The sequence below is a fragment of the Tarenaya hassleriana genome, unplaced genomic scaffold, assembly GCF_000463585.1.
Source record: "Tarenaya hassleriana unplaced genomic scaffold, ASM46358v1 Cleome60, whole genome shotgun sequence".
Classification (NCBI taxonomy): Eukaryota; Viridiplantae; Streptophyta; class Magnoliopsida; order Brassicales; family Cleomaceae; genus Tarenaya; species Tarenaya hassleriana.
The window spans coordinates 376,183-394,255 of record NW_010968506.1 but is presented as its reverse complement, the minus strand read 5'-3'; the positions used below and the strand labels follow the sequence as shown (position 1 = coordinate 394,255).

General features: G+C 36.0%; 1 protein-coding gene across 1 annotated transcript; it reads left to right on the top strand.

Moving 5' to 3' along the window:
• Positions 1-10,750: 10,750 nt before the first annotated feature.
• Positions 10,751-14,442, top strand: LOC104799757 (beta-fructofuranosidase, insoluble isoenzyme CWINV4-like). The gene is made up of 7 exons (XM_010522400.2): positions 10,751-11,007; positions 12,284-12,292; positions 12,386-13,245; positions 13,349-13,507; positions 13,597-13,841; positions 13,931-14,048; positions 14,139-14,442. The coding sequence occupies exons 1-7, from the start codon at positions 10,824-10,826 to the stop codon at positions 14,331-14,333; spliced, it is 1,770 nt and encodes a 589-aa protein (XP_010520702.1). The 5' UTR covers positions 10,751-10,823; the 3' UTR covers positions 14,334-14,442.
• Positions 14,443-18,073: the final 3,631 nt, after the last annotated feature.

Sequence of the window (18,073 nt, the reverse complement as noted above, 5' to 3'; positions counted from 1 at the left end):
TACTAAATGGGCCGAGTCAAGAGTTGACAATGGGCTTGGGCTGATTCGTTCTGACTCGACCGAGTCAGAGTTCTGACTCGGACCGAGTCAATACTCGGAAAAAGTCTCTTTTCACAAGGATTAGGGTTTCTAACTTATAAGGAGGTGTTGGACGCCGTCCTAAGATAGAACTCGACTTACAGAACCCTAAGACAGATCTAGAACAGAAGGATGGACGTCAAGACCGCATTCCTTAACGGGAATTTGCTCGAGGATGTGTACATGACACAACCCGAGGGTTTTGTTGATCCTAAGAGTCCGAGGAAGGTGTGCAAGCTTCAGAGATCCATTTATGGATTGAAGCAGGCTTCGAGGAGCTGGAATCTTCGATCTGACGAGGCAGTCAAAATGTTTGGCTTCCTGCAAAACGAAGATGAGCCATGTGTTTACAAGAAGGTCAGTGGGAGCGCAGTGGTCTTCTTTGTACTTTATGTGGATGATATATTGCTCATCGGAAATGACATTCCTACCTTGCAAGGAGTAAAATCCTGGCTAGGATCAGTTTTTTCGATGAAGGACTTAGGAGAAGCCGCCTATATTCTAGGAATCAAGATCTATAGAGATAGATCGAGAAGGCTTCTTGGTCTAAGTCAGAGTACATACATTGACAAGGTCTTGAATCGGTTCAAGATGCAAGACTCCAAGAGGGGTGCCTTGCCAATGGGACATGACGTTGCTCTTAGCAAGACTCAGTGTCCAAAGACACAGGATGAGCAAGAGCGCATGAGTAGGATTCCATATGCCTCGGCAATTGGATCCATCATGTACGGCATGTTGTGTACTCGTCCGGATGTATCATATGCATTGAGTATGACTAGTAGATATCAGTCTACACCAGGTGAGGCTCACTGGATTGCGGTCAAGAACATCCTTAAGTACTTGAGAAGGACTAAGGATTTGTTCTTGGTGTATGGCGGATTGGAAGACGAGCTCGCTATAAGTGGTTATACCGATGCTAGTTTCCAAACCGACAGAGATGACTTCAGATCGCAGTCAGGTTATGTTTTCTGCCTGAACGGTGGGGCTATCAGTTGGAAGAGTTCCAAACAGCCAACCGTTGCAGATTCGACTACAGAAGCCGAGTACATAGCAGCATCGGATGCAGCTAAGGAAGCTGTTTGGATCAGGAAATTCGTGGGAGACCTGGGCGTCATTCCTAGCATTGCAGATCCCATTGAGTTGTATTGTGACAACAATGGTGCGATTGCGCAAGCTAAGGAACCCCGGTCACACCAGAGATCCAAACACATACTCAGGCGATTTCACTTGATCAGAGAAATTATCGACAGAGGAGACGTGAAGATAAGCAGAGTGTCGACAGATGATAATATTGCCGACCCGATGACGAAGCCTCTCACTTCGTCAAAACATGATGGTCATGTTAGGGGTATGGGGATTAGATGCTTGTAGGATAGATCATAGAGCATAGTGGGAGATTGTTGGTTTTAATGCTCTAGGATGATCCGTGATATGACATTTGACTTTATATTGATTCATTAGTTTATGAATGCATTACTCTTCCCGTTATATGATTGGCATGTTTGTTATATTTCGGTATCCTTGAATCATTATAGAATGATTCTAAACTCCCTGGTCAGTTATCATTGTGGGAACTATGATGAATTAAGACTAGCATGAGGTGTGATCGATGCATTGGATGCATTTCACAATCATGGGTACTCGTTGTGAACGAGTGACTGGTTGACCCGCATGAGATTGTCACATGGACAGAGTCATGACTTGAATCTCATACAGCGGTTCGTTTATGGATCCTCATACCTGAGATGTCTAGAGTATCTGATATGAGGAGTGGCGTGTCTTGACTGCGTCAAACGTCGTCTTTAACCGGATGATTATAACGGTGTTGATCAGATACGTTCACGAATCATATGGAGATAATAGACATGCAATATGGGACTTATCACCTCCTCAATAGGAGAGATATCGCTGGGCCCTCTCGTGGAAGTCGGACTATGAAAATGCGTGGCCACGCTATAGATGAAGTTGCATTTATTTTATTAGTTGATTTGCCAAGACGAGAAAGCGGTTGAACTTGAAGGGTGGCTCACACCATGCCCTTGTTCAACTTATGATATCGTGAGATAAAGGATCAGAACTCGAGCTGTTATTGCCTTGGTTAGATCACCTCTGACTCAATTCAACGTGGGTGGTCATGGTGTCTTGCTAGAGGCTAACCATGACTTGTAGATCGGGAATGGTTCTCGAGGCTGCTGCCACTGCGAATGGGCCTACAGGGTCACACACCATTAGGGATGGACTTATATGTGAAGTTTCGGAAAGGAAGACTTGGATTTGGTCGGAAAAATCGTTTTCGGATCAAATCAGAGTGTCGGGACGTTTTCAGCCTTCTATCTCGGACCGAGTCAGTTCCATGCGGGTCGAAGCCCAGAAAGTGTTTTGGGCTTGGCTGATGTTTTGACTCGGTCGAGTCAAAGTTTTGACTCGGACCGAGTCAATACTAAATGGGCCGAGTCAAGAGTTGACAATGGGCTTGGGCTGATTCGTTCTGACTCGACCGAGTCAGAGTTCTGACTCGGACCGAGTCAATACTCGGAAAAAGTCTCTTTTCACAAGGATTAGGGTTTCTAACTTATAAGAAGGGTATTGGACGCCGTCCTCAACCTAAGACAGACGAAAAGAACCCTAAAACAGAGCAAAAACTCAGAAGAAATCGTTTCTTTCATAGTTCTAGCTCTCGGGATTAGATCCCACTTCATATACTTCACAGATCCTAGCAGATCGGTTCCAAAAGCGTTTGGAATCCTTCCCGTCGGTGTGGATACGTGTAGAGGGACTGTAACTTCAGTCCTAGGTGATTAAACAGGCCCCGGATCGACTCCTACTTCCGTTTCTTCAAGAAAGAGGTAAGTATTCGATTCCCACGGTGATATACACGATCTGTTCGGGTTTTGCAGGTTTGGTTGCGTGTGACGTTTGACTAGGTTCAGAATATCCTTCCGCTGCATGAAACCTAGTAAACCAAACCCTAGATCGATATGATCGCATGCTAGGAACCCGTAGCGAAACCCAACACGATGTCCCAAGAAGCTCGAGATCTGACTAGTCCCAATATCGACACTTCTCCAACGTCGATATCGATGTTCCAACTCTATCAAAATCGGCGTAGGCAAAATATCGACGTTGGGCAACATCGATATCGAGGTTGCTAACATTGATATTTAGAAAAGTCGATAAAAGAAACCGTACAGAATTCGAGAGGGGGTTCACACATTTTCCACTTTCACACATAGTTCGACTCAGAGATCACATTTTCGGGCATTTAGAGCATTGGAGCCTCAAGGATCATTGTATATTGGAGTTTAGAGATTGGATTCATCATTCCTAAATGTTTTTTCTCTATTTCTTTTATTAGTTATATGAATCTATCATATACTCCCATATTGTTGTTCATTGCACGATGTGTGAGTAGTTTACTTGCTGTAGGTTAGGGATTCTAGCCATGTTATGGATTTGTTTATGAGTTTAATATGATTATTGCATTTTTTGGTTATATCTGATTTCATGAATTGAACATAATGCATTCTTAAGATTGATCACCCTATAGAATCAATATAGATTAGTTAATTGTAAATGAATTTAGATTAATTAATATCGGAAATCGTTCATAAGATAGATTCAATTATTAATCCTGAACTCGCAGGAGGGACTTGATAAGAAATTCTTAATTCGATTTAGGAACAATGATAGCGAATGTTAATATTTCTAATGTGGACCTAGAGATGCAGAAACTTGAAGGAAAGTATTAGTTTAGAGAGCGATGATCCCTGACCCGGACACGTTCTTAGATTAGAAGCCAGAGTTTCCCGAACCGAACTAGAACTACAATTCAATCTAGATCCTTAGAAACAATCCATAGCATTGGTGAAACCCCGAACATACAGTGTTTTTAATATAGTTTTCACAATCAACCAATCAATCGACCGTCGATTTAGCTAGAATCATCATAGACACCATTACCTCTCGGTCTCTGTGTTCTATCATGGTACTACAATCGAATCCGTACCCTTGCGGAATCGATTTAGTCTAAGTTTTATCACTTGACCAAAATTCATTCACGTATATTGTCAGGATCAACGTCCTAAACAATTGCTAGAGTGAATTTGGATTAAACCCACAAAATATATTCTCGTAGAAACATGTAAAATCAAACGTTTATCTCACATTTTAATTAAAATTTCACTATGTCCATTATTTACTTATTATACACTTAACACCTCTTCATACACATATTTATATTAATCACTTATCATTCACATTTTATTCGCATCTATATCTTTAGATTATTTCCATTTGCGCGGTATGAAGTATCTAATAATTTTCTTTTAAGTCGTGTAATTTATCGCTTATCCGTTTTCATACATCAGTATTGTGTCCATCAATTACACGCACAAACAATGCCCGTATGACTACGTCATAGGACTATAACGCCAACTCAATTCGTTAACCCGCGTTACTATAACCGTCAATTCATAATACAACCCCAACTCAAGCATTAACCCGCGTTATCTCCTTATCACTGATAACTTTGAGAAGAAATGAATTCCTTTATTATTTTGCAAAGATAATTGGCTATATAGCCTTACAAAATAACAGAAAAACAATCGAAACCCTTATTCTCAGCCATAAGACTTGGTAGACTTAGACTAGAAAATAAACAACTTATTCCAGAAGAAACAGTCAAATAACAAACTAGAAAATAGCTCTGACTTATTCAATCATGTCAACATTGCCTCTCCGTAAACTAAATGTCGCTGAAATTTAGTTTACCCTTGGATAAGCGCACACGCTCAGAAGACTCCGAAGCTTAATGAATGAGTCAAGCTTTAAGGGCTTGGTCATTATGTCTACAATTTGTTCCTCAGCGCCACAATGAACCAATTTCACAACTCCATCTCTGGTAAGGTCACGAAGAAAATGAAATCGGACGTCGATGTGCTTGCTTCGACCATGTAACACCGGATTCTTCGAGAGTGCAACAGCTGAACTGTTATCACACAAAATTATTGTTTCGCCACTCTGATCCTGATTAAAACTCTGTAGAATTCTCTGCATCCAGATTTCTTGACAAGCACATGCAGCTGCAGCAACAAACTCCGCTTCAGTTGTAGATAAAGTGACAATCGGTTGTTTCTTAGATGACCACGAAACCACCCCAGAATTCAACAGAAAAACATAACCCGAAGTACTCTTTCTGTCATCTAAATCTCCGGCATAATCACTGTCAGTATATGCAATCAACTTCCCATCTCCTTCCCTTTTGTAGAATATTCCAAAATCATAAGTTCCTTTTAGATATCTCAGTGCTCTCTTGGCCGCCTGAAGATGAAGTTCGGTGGGATGCTCCATATATCTGCTTAACAGTCTCACAACAAACATCATATCAGGTCGAGAAGCAGTTAAATACATTAGACTGCCAATCAGTTGCTTGTAATGACTGTCATCAACTCTTGTCCCATTTTCATCCTTTGTGAGTTTGCAACCTGGAACAATAGGATTTTGAACAGGATTGCAATGTTCCATCTTAAACCTTGCTAATACCTCCTGGGCATATTTCCTTTGACATATAAAAATCCCATCTTCACGTTGCAGGACTTCTATTCCAAGAAAATACCTCATTTTACCCAGATCTGTCATATCGAACTCACACATCATGGAACTTTTAAATTCAGCAAACATCTGATCGTCATCTCCGGTGAAAATTAAATCATCAACGTAAAGACAAGCAATCAACATGTTACCTCCCTTCACTTTAATGAATAAGGTGTGCTCATGAGGACATCGATGAAATCCCTCTTTGTTAAAGTATGACTCTATGCGGCTGTACCAAGCTCGAGGTGCTTGTTTCAACCCGTATAGAGCCTTCTTTAACCTATAAACTTTCTGTTCAGTATTCTTTTTCTCATACCCAAGCGGTTGCTCGATGAAAACTTCCTCGTTGAGTTCTCCATGGAGGAAAGCAGACTTAACATCCAACTGAAAGATTTCCCAACGTTTCTGAGCTGCCAAAGAAATCACCGATCGAACCGTTTCCAAGCGTGCTACAGGGGCAAAGACTTCAGTGTAGTCTATACCATATTTTTTGGTATATCCCTTTGCTACCAACCTCGCCTTATACTTCTCTACATCACCATTTTCATTGAGTTTTGTTTTATAAATCTACTTCACAGCAACTTTCTTTGCGCCTGCAGGTAAATCTGTTAGTTTCCATGTATCATTTTTCTCTATGGCTTCAATCTCTGCATCCATCGCTACTTTCCACTTCGCATCATTTTTTGCCACTTCAAATGAAACTGGGTCATTATTAGTTGCAAACATGACCAAGTTTGACATTTCTTCTTCTTCTGACAAACTTTCGCCACTGACATACTCTCTCATCCAAGTTGGTTGCTGTCTTTGTCTGGACTCCATGTCTTGAAATAAAATATTGTCATTCAAGTCATCAAAACCTCTTTCCTCTGTAGTATCATTTACTCCAGCTCTTACTTCATTTTGATTTGCACTTGTGGCACTTGATTCTTCACCATTATCTCCCCAATCCAGATCAACTAAAACAGCTTCGTCATAATCTCGTCCTCAATCCCAACTTTTGTCTTCTTCAAACACCACATCTCTGCTTATAATGATTCCTTTAGAGATAGGATCATATAATCTGTAAGCTTTTGACTCCTTGCTTACTCCAAGAAAGACATATTTCCTGCTTTTGTCATCAAGTTTTGTCCTCTTGCAATCAGGGATGTGGGCATGAGCTATACATCCAAATATTTTGAAGTATGCTATAGATGGTTTGAGTGAACTCCATGCTTCTTCTAGGCATTTGTTCTTTACAGCAAGTGTTGGACTTCTATTAAGGATGTGAACTGTCCAAATTTACAGCTTCTGGCCAAAACGTTTTGGGCACCTTTTTCTCTGAAATCATACTTCGCACCATATTCATGATTGTTCGATTTTTACGCTCAGCCACGCCATTTTGTTGTGGACTGTAGGCAGCTGATAATTGTCTTCGAATGCCATTTTCACTGCAAAAATTGGTGAAATCAAGTGAAGTGAACTCCCCCACGATCCGTACGAAGTCCTTTAATAGCCAAACCACTTTCCTTCTCCACTCTGTTCTTAAATTGTTTAAAAACAATGAAAGCTTCTGATTTTTCAACCAGAAAATAAACTCAAACTTTACGACTAAAATCGTCGATGAAAGTAAGCACGTATCTTTTGTTGCTGTTGGATATGGGATTGATTGGTCCGCATATGTCCGCATGCACCAATTCAAGAATTTGAGAAGCCCTCCATGTACTTTGTCTGGGAAAAGGATTTCTTTGTTGCTTTCCCACCAAGCAGTCTTCGCATATTCTTGACGACGTGTCAAAGTGTGGCAACCCTCTCACCATGTTCTTTTGTTGGAGAATGCTCAGACCATTAAAACTTAGATGTCCATATTGACAATGCCAAACTCGAGCTGGGTCTTCTAGAAAGGAGATAAAACATGTCTCTTCCTTCAATTGTGTTGCAGCAAACAACTTAAACATGCGATTTGAAGACATGGGTATCTCCACAATAAGTCCTTTTTCTGGATGAAATATTTTGCACAAGCCTTTTCCAATCAAAAACTCCAATCCTTTCTCAGCTAATTGACCAATACTCAAGAGGCTATTTCTCAATCCAGGGACATAGAAAACATTAGTAATGATTTGTACATAACCATTTACTAAGATACGTACAGTACCTTTTCCCTTCACATCCATACTTGAATCGTCTCCTAACTTCACTTTCTCCCTGAATTTTTCATCAAGGTGGGAGAAAAACTCTCGTTTTCCACACATATGATTGCTGCATCCAGAATCTAAGAACCAAAACTCCTCATTACCGATTTCCGTGTTGTTCACATGCGCCATTAAAAGCATTTCTTCATTGCTTTCAATATGATTCGCCTTTGCATTAGACTCCTTGTTAGGACATTCATATTGAAAATGACCAAGTCTATGACAATGATAACATTCGATGAGAGATTTGTCAAAGCTGTGTCTGCCTGCACCTCCTCTTCCTCGCATGCCACCTCGAACTTGTCCTCTCCCACGTCCTCTTGAAGACTCTCCAAAAGTAATCTTAAGTGCATGTTCTTCTACGGTCTGGCATTTCATTCGTTGTTCATGCACCAGAAGACTACTTTGTAACTCATCAATGGTGAGATCATGCAAGTCTTTAGACTCTTCAATAGAGCACACGACATAATTAAACTTGGATGTCATAGAACACAGAATTTTTTCAATGATGTCTACATCCTCGATCTTTGCCTTGTTGATTCTCAGCTTGTTGACGATAGTGAGAGTACGAGCGAAATACTCGTTTACCGTTTCTCCTTCATTCATATTGAGCACCTCATATTCCTTCTGAAGCGCCTGACGTTGTGCTCGTTGTACCCTTGCAGTCCCTTGATACTTTTTCTTCAAAGAATCCCAGATATTCTTTGCTGTATCTTTATGCAAGATTGTCTCCAGAATTGATCTATCAATTGCTTGAAATAGATAATTCTTTGCTGTCATGTCTTTCAACCTTGCATCTTCCACAACTTTCTTCTGTACGTCACTAAGTTGCTCTCCTTCTGCTGCGGCAGGAATTCCATTCTCTATTACTGTCCAATATTCATTTGATCTCATGAAATTCTCCATGAGCATACACCAGTGATCATAATGCCCGTCGAACTTAGGAATTGCTGCTTGCACAAATCCACCTTCGGTTGACATGTTCTCCACACACGTAGAAGACTACAACTTCTATGTTGATCAGGCCGCTCGTATGGGCTCTGATACCATATGATAACTTTGAGAAGAAATGAATTCCTTTATTATTTTGCAAAGATAATTGGCTATATAGCCTTACAAAATAACAGAAAAACAATCGAAACCCTTATTCTCAGCCATAAGACTTAGTAGACTTAGACTAGAAAATAAACAACTTATTCCAGAAGAAACAGTCAAATAACAAACTAGAAAATAGCTCTGACTTATTCAATCATGTCAACAATCACTCCTATCGTCGGATTCATAGTGTAACGTATACAGTGAAAGGAACGGGTGGTACATAAGGTGGAGGAGCTACATATGGCGGTTCGGCTTCCTCTACATGCACCTTAGGTGTCTCGTGAGCTATGGCTTTCCCTTTCTCTTCAGCAAGTTCAGGTATTTATGTGAGTTTTTCATAAAAGTTTAGGTATTTATATGCTATTTTTCCTTTTGTTTTCGATATTCATATACTTCATGTGATATTTTTTGATCTAGTTCTTAGTTGAGTTTTGCTCCTTGCGTTAACTATTCTCAGTGTTCGACCCTACTACTACAGTTGATCTGTATCCTTGGGGTATTCGCTGTGTCTAGATTTTTATCACTTGAACTTATTTATACACCTAGATTTGTGGTATCAATAGGCATATCCCATGCCGTCGGTGAATACACAAAAAGTACCAACTCTATTATCTTCCCCGTAGATGTAGGTGACCATAGTTTTCGCCGGTCGGAAAACCCCTCCATTCTTTTTTGTCTCTTGCAGGGATATCTTAGGGATTAGAATAAGGGGTATACCCGCGGAATGCAACCGGAGAGATGATTTGAGGATTTGAGGAGCTGACTCCAATTTTGGGGTTTGCAACTGGAGCAACAGGGAGTTCCTAGGGCTAGGGTTCGGTCCAAATAGGTAAAATTTTGTTTATACGGTCTTGTTTTTTACATCCTTTTCCAAGGGGAAGAAGATATAAAATAAAAGTTGGAGGTTTTAATTTCCATCGTCATTAAATGAAGGATTGGATTTCTTATGTGTCAGTAGATAACTTTTAATCAACATCTTTAAATAAAAATCAGATTTTAGAATTAATTGCGCGAAAAAACCGCAGTCTTGGGACGGATCTACATACGGAACACTCTTGTACTTATCCATTTATCACCATCCAATATCCATATTAGAGATCGGCATTTCCATTTTATTTTTATTTTTATTTCATTTTTAATTTTATATTTATATTAAAGATTAATTTGAATTATTTTAATTTAAAAATTCAGAAAAAATAAATCCAATCAAAGACCGTATTGGAAATTGGATATAATTTTATCCGATAAATACTATGATCATATTTTCCACCATTGTCTCAATTTCTGTAACTCCATGTCTTCTTGTGTACCACACAAAATTGACATATTAATTTACGGGTTCCAGGAAGTGCCAATTGGAAAAGTACTTCGTCTTACTTTGAAACCGAATCTGAGGGCTATAAATAGAAATCGTTGACCTTTCACCACAACGTATTTTACTTGGCCCAAGGGGAAAAAAAATCCATTTTCATATTTTTTTAATATTTATCCTTTAAATAATCAATTAAGAATATATATATATATAATGAAACCATCTAATCAGAAATTAATTATTAAATTAAATAAGGAATTATTCAAAATTGAATCCCTAAAGCAAAGGCGTAAGAACCGTAACAGTGTAAACTAAAAAAAGAAAATCTCTGTTCAAAGTAAATAAAATAAAGAAGATAAATTTAAACAAAAAAAAAATACCCCGGATTCTAATTTTACTCTGAGTCAGGTTGTGATTATCCACAGAATTATCTGTTAGTATCTTTTTTTTAAAAAAATTCTTCTTCTTCTTCTTCGTCTTCCACTATTTATATTGCACCACAAACACATCTCTCGTATTGCTCTCTCCTTTAGGGTTTCTTACAGGTTGAGATCATCATCGTTTAGGGTTTTCAAATGATGCGTGTTTCAAAGATCGTGTCTGTGTTATTGTTGCCTGTATTAATAAGTATAGTCAATGATAATGGCGTTGAAGCATCGCATAAAGTGTTCAAGAGATTTCAGTCTCTATCTGCCGAGAGAGTGAGTCCTCTTCATAGACCCGCCTTTCACTTTCAACCTCCTATGCATTGGATCAACGGTACGTTACTTTCTCTCTCTCTCTCTCTCTCTCTCTCTCTCTCTCTCTCTCTCTCTCTCTCTCTCTCTCTCCCCCTCTCCCCCTCTCCCTCGTTGTGTGGATTCTTTTGATGAGTTTTCGTGTGAAGGAATCAGATGGGAAATTTGGGTTTGTTTGTCTGTTTGTTTGTAATTATGTTCGACCGTTTCGGACTCTGGGTGATTGATTTTAGATTCTTCCACACAATATTTTGTTTAATATATAGTTTTCTCTCTTTTAGGTTATAGATTATAGAACATTGAAATTTTGATTTGTTCTTCATGTGAAACCTCTCTAAACATTTTACCTTTTTAAGTGATCTTTGTTTTTCTGTTATAATTTTATTGCTCCAGAAAAAAAAGTGGTATATCAAAATTCTATGAGTGTATATATATACACACACATCTCTAAATTTCCAATAAAAAATTATACCTAATTTCGTTATTTTTAGTTTTCATTATACGTACCGTAAAAAAACACTTACGTATTTATATTTTATATACTTTTTATAAGTAGAGGAACAGAAACTACTGTCATTATAGTTTCAAGCGCACACACTCATTTGCATGTGCAGGTGCATATATGAGTAACGAATATATATTACTACTCAAGCATGTCTACGCATCTATATGTGGATATCCATCTGTATGTATGTATGTATGTATGTATGTGTGTGTGTGTGTGTGTGTGTGTGTGTGTGTGTGTGTGTGTGTGTGTGTGTGTGTGTGTGTGTGTGTGTGTGTGTATGTACATGCTATCGTCAGTGAATTAAACCGGAGAGTCTTTGACTGGGGCAGAGTCTTTTACCAAATGGATTTTCAAATATGGATCATAAAACGTTCACAAATGGAAATTTTTTAACCAATGTGGAATATTATAAAATATTTTAATTCCCTATAGAAGAAAGTTCCGATCTATTCTAACCTAATGATACTACATTACATATAATTGATTTATAATTATTTTATATTATATAAAGTACGGATTTATTTGGTATTTTTAAAATCAAGATTTCAGGATTTTCTCTGCCTATATAAGTGCAGATTTTATTTGCTTTCTTATTTAGAAACTGCTGGTTTCATCCTATATTTCTTTATTTCTTCTGTGTTATTCCTTCATTAATACTGCTTAATTAAATCTATTCCCTAATATTTGAAAATCTAAAGTTATCTAATGCTTAACTAATTTAAATTTAAAGTTATCTAACCATTTTTATTTTATTGTGTTTTCATGGATTTTCCACCACTTCATCCAACAGATCCAAATGGTAAGTCCATCAAACTATGATTTTTTTTTTACAATTCATCATATTTTAATCAATTTATTACGTAATTTTGTTTTTGTTTTTTTTTGTAAATAGGTCCGATGTACTACAAAGGCTTGTACCATCTCTTTTATCAATATAATCCAAAGGGTTCGGTTTGGGGAAACATTGTGTGGGCCCACTCGGTTTCCAAAGATTTGATCAATTGGGAAGCACTTGAACCGGCCATTTACCCTTCAAAATGGTTCGACATCAACGGTACATGGTCCGGTTCAGCCACAGTTGTGCCGGGCAAAGGACCGGTTATCCTCTATACCGGACTCAAGAAGGACCAAACCCAAATGCAAAATTACGCAATTCCCGAGGACCCATCCGATCCTTACCTGAGGAAATGGATTAAACCGGATGATAACCCGATAGCTGTGGCCGATAGAACCATGAACCGGACCTCTTTCCGTGACCCAACTACGGCTTGGTTTGGCAAAGATGGCCGTTGGAGAATATTGGTCGGTTCAAAACGCAAGCATAGAGGAATGGTTTACTTATACCGGAGTAGAGATTTCAGGAAATGGGTCAAGGCCAAACACCCTCTCCACACCAAACAGGATACCGGTATGTGGGAATGTCCCGATTTTTTTCCGGTTAGCTTAACCGACCACAAGAACGGTTTGGACTTCAGTTACAATGGTCCGAACATCAAGCACGTGTTGAAGGTCAGTTTGGATATGACCCGGTTCGAGTATTACACACTTGGAAAGTACTATACCGATAAGGACCGGTACATACCGGACGGTTCATCTCCTGACGGTTGGAACGGTTTGAGATTTGATTATGGTAACTTCTACGCTTCTAAGACATTCTTCGACTACAAGAACAAGAGAAGAATTCTGTGGGGTTGGGCCAATGAATCTGACACTGTCGAAGATGACACGAAAAAGGGTTGGGCTGGAGTTCAGGTTATAAATAATTCTCTTTCTATCCTTATTAGCTACATTTCGAATATAATATAAGGTTTCATTCTTGACGTTTTCCACATTGTTTATTTGTCGGTCCATTCAGCTTATCCCAAGAACCGTATTGCTCGACTCTAGTGGGAAGCAGTTGGTGTTTTGGCCAGTCGAAGAGCTCAACACATTGAGAGGCAAAAAGGTCGAAATAAAGAACAAGAAAATCGACTACGGCCAACGTTTCGAGGTCCAAGGAATCACCGTAGCACAGGTATGTAATGAAAGAAGCTGTTTTTCGTAGTTTTATAAATGGATCACGTTTCGGTATTTAAGGTCGTACAATATAACAACGTTGAATAGGCCGATGTTGAAGTAACATTCAATGTTGGAAGCCTTGCAATGGCTGAACCTTTCGACCCGAAGTGGACAAATGCGCAAGACTTGTGCAACATGAAGGGCTCGACGGAGAAAGGCGGCGTCGGTCCGTTTGGTTTGATCACCTTGGCCACTCCCGATTACGAAGAGTACACTCCCGTTTTCTTCAGAGTTTTCAAAGACACCGCCACGAATGAGCTTAAGGTCCTCATGTGTTCCGACGCCAAGAGGTAACGTTTTTGCTTTGAATAATATATATAAATTTAACAATGTGAATATATACAGATATTTAATTTTGATGTTTTTCCTTTCCTTTTAGATCATCTCTAAGGACCGACGACGGTACTGAACCGAAGGACAGAATGTACAAACCGTCTTTCGCTGGCTTTGTGCACCACGTAGATTTCGCAGATGGAAGGATCTCTCTTAGGACATTGGTACGTCATTCTTTGCATTTATACATTTTGGGACCGATTTAGTTGCGCAAAGTTTGATCTATCGATATATGAAATGAAAAATCGTTGCAGATCGATAACTCGGTAGTAGAAAGTTTCGGAGACAAGGGAAAGGTCGTGATAACGTCTCGAGTGTATCCGGAGAAGGCAACGACCGAGAATGCTCATTTGTACGTTTTCAACAATGGAACGCAGCCCGTGACCGTGGAGTCTTTGAATGCGTGGAGCATGAATAAACCCTTGGAGATGAATGAAGGAGCTCACTGAAACCTTTTCTCTTCTTTATTTTTTTTTTAAATTTGTTTCAGGATTTAACTTTTGGGATTTTTCGTTTTATTTGGATTTTTAATTTGTATATGCCCTCAGATTATGTATGGGGTCTAACATTGATAATTTCCAAATAATAATACGAAAAAAATCCCACACAACGTATCTGCGCATATCCCAATTAGATTTTTTACTTTCTTAATCTCATTAATTTAGTCAAATCTATATATATTAATAAAGAAGTTTAAAGAGATTTGGTGAAGCCACCTCATCCTCCACATCATCAATTTTGTAAATTTTGATTGGTTCATAAAATATTTATTAACTATATATAATTAAAGCATTTAATTTATATTTTTTTTATTGAACATGACAACTAAATGGTTATATATTAAACAAATATTAGATTATTATCGACAAAAAGAAAAAAACCAACTTTATTATATAAAATTTTCTGTTTTTGCTGATTACACTTGTATTTAAAAAATATTTGGTATCTTGATATAAAATCATATTAATAGATTATTATTAATACATTCTTTTAGACAAAATGGAAAATACAATTTAACTTCAAAACCATTATGGTAAAAATTTAAAAAACCAAACAAAAACGGACAAGACTCTAAAGCGTTTAGCCCACTAACAATCATATTTATTACATTAGTATTACCAAAATTTAGAAACTGCCAATGAATTCTATAGGGGTGCCAATTAATTAGCAATTATTATATTTGCTCTTCAAATATATATAAACTAAGAGGGATTGGCAAATGCTCTTCAGTGTAATAAGGCATCAGAGCTATTGATAGACCCTTCCATATCGCAGTCTTCTCATGTTTTTTTTTATGTAATTGGTTTTGCAGTTTTCTCATGTTAGATGGAAAGAAAGCTTAAACCTTTGATGCTTGAGGATTTCTCTGAGAGTCTTGAATGGAGAATGTCACTGGTGACCCTTGGAATAGGTAGTTATATTCCTTCCTTTTATTTTGTATTTCTGGATGTGATTTGCCAATATCACGATTCAATAAGTACATCTTTTCTTCTTATGCTTGGGGTTTTTAGATCATATAATTGATCTAATTAACCAATGCTATGTATTATATCTAAATTTAATATAATATGCGTTGATCTTTATGATCATAATTACAAATGATCCAAACAACATACATACTTTTAAAAGTATATATATAAAAATATATAATAAAATTCGTTTTGTATTTGTCTGCATTCGGGTTTAAAAGTATGGTTTGCATTCGTTTTGATTTTCTAATGGTTTATTTTGTATTTGTTAAATATAGAAGTTCAGCATAAGCTGGGGATGTACTAGAATATAAATCCGATTTAATTTATATTAGGTATATAAATATATATGTATATATACACTATATTTCCATCTATCAATAATAACAAAAAGAAATATTTTTCCAATTTTCAATTTTTAAATTCTATCTAGAATTCAAAAGGGTTTCAAAATGAAACTTAAACTTGTATTTGGGTTCATCTTCAAAAGGCTTCCCAGTTATCTTCATAGTTATTATGTTCTAACATATTTATGGATTCACTCCTCGAATAGTTTAATTACTTTGTTATTTTTTAAAAATAACTTTTTACAATGAGTTTAATATAAAAACGTGCAAAAAAAAAGATACATCCAAAAAAAGGGAAATTAGAAACAAGAGGCAAAATAATTGGTTATGCCCCTGAAGATTACTAAAGCTGATGGCTCTACTATAGAAATATATATATTTATAAGCAGATTTTACACTTTGAACTTAACCACAACGAAGGGTATGGAGAAAACAACTGCATACATGCATACAAAACCATGTTTCAGAGTTCCATGGACAAAGACATTTGTCTGAAAAATCCCTCTAAAGTATAAAGAGATCAAAGTCAGAAAATCTCAATTAAAGGGACAGAAACAAGAGAGCTGAGTTTGTAGTATGATTTTCGTCAAATAAATTTATGATCTTCTGTCAACAAATGAAGCGATATATAATTTCTTTATGATGATCAAACTTTCAAATTCATCAAGAAATGGAAAAACTGTCTCATTTCAAATTCTCTCTTTTTTTTTCCTGTTTTTTTCCTTCTTTTTTTATATCTCCGTTTCATTATTTTTTTAAGTAAAGTTATGAAATATAGTATTTGACATGATAGAACTCTTTCAATATGGCAGTTTGGACAGAGTATATTATATTATATCTATACATATTATATTTATATCTTTATTTTTTTTAAACTCAAGTTAATCTGTAAGAGTTTGGACAAAGGACAAAGTATTTTATATTACATATTATATTTATATCTTTGTTTTTCAAAACTCAACTCAATCAATTAAATTACATGTAAATTACCTATTTTTAAAATTAAATTATGTATGTACGTGTGCATAACTTTATTTATTACTTTTATTAATTTGCATTCCATTTTTTATTTTATATTTTTTAATTTATTTAGTTTTAATGATATGTAGAGTAATGAAATATATATTAGATTTTATCTAGATATTTATGAATACATTGTTATAAAATTAAATGAAAAATTTTAAAATGAAAAAAAAAACATTGTTAGACCAATGAATAAAAAGCTTTTAAAATGAAGATATAAGTAATAGAAAATGAAATAATAAAATAAATTTAATAGATATAATTATTTTTAAAAATATTTATTATTATTTTAGATGAGATTTATTGATTTATACCGTAATAATAGATATACAAAAAATTATAATGGGGAAGAAATCATTATAAAACTAAATGATAATGTGTATATGTATGAATATATATAATATAACATATATATATATGTATAATATGTATATATATGTCTGAAATATTTGTATGTAACTATGCATATATATGTGTAAAAACACCCCGAACAATGAAAAATTATGATATTTAGTAAATAAATAATTTAATCATGTGACAAAATTGCTAAAATGTTACGAGAGTTCGGAGGAGTTTGTTGCTTTTGGATATCGGGTAACAAACTTTTCTGCAGTGACAAAATCCCCCTTCATATTTTTTCTTGATGGACGAAGAGATGTATAGTCCATGTCTTGGTTAGAGGATGTTTCTCCAATCGTTGCGTGAGGGATCACTATTTATAACGTTTGGTATTGGTTTTGTGGGTTATGAGGCTGTTGATATGTGATTTTATGATTGTTATTGTTAATATCACAAAAATGATTTTATAACATAATAATTCAAAGATATTTACGTTTTTCCATTTTTTTTCTCAATATATATATATAATGATTTAATAATATACTTTTTCATATATTAATATCAATGATTTTACGTAACAAAAAACTGAATATTTTATATTATCAATAAAACAAATAACCCGCGCATCGCGCGGATCTCTCCTAGTCTATATATATTAATAAAGATGTTTAAAGAGATTTGGTGAGGACACCTAAGCATCCTAGGTGGTTTTTTTGCATTTTTTATAGTATTGATTGCGATAAAAAATTTTCTCACAATTTTATTTTTTCTAATTTTATTTTAAAATCTTACAATTTAGTTTTATCATAATTTTTTCATAATTATATTTTTAGTTTATCTATTGTGCTGTTATAAATCAATAAAATCTCATTTTATTAAAAATAATTATTTTTTGTTAAATTTCTCTATTATTTTATTTTTGTCTATTCACTTGTACATTTTAAAAGTTTTTATTTAATTTTCATAATATTGTTTTAATAATTATGTACGTCACTATTAATTAAGCTCATT

Coding starts and splice junctions, on each gene's coding strand:
- LOC104799757 (XM_010522400.2), top strand. CDS start 10,824: ATGATGCGTGTTTCAAAGATCGTGTCTGTGTTATTGTTGCCTGTATTA. Junction 13,246..13,348: donor AGGGTTGGGCTGGAGTTCAG/GTTATAAATAAT, acceptor CGGTCCATTCAG/CTTATCCCAAGAACCGTATT. Junction 13,842..13,930: donor ATGTGTTCCGACGCCAAGAG/GTAACGTTTTTG, acceptor CTTTCCTTTTAG/ATCATCTCTAAGGACCGACG.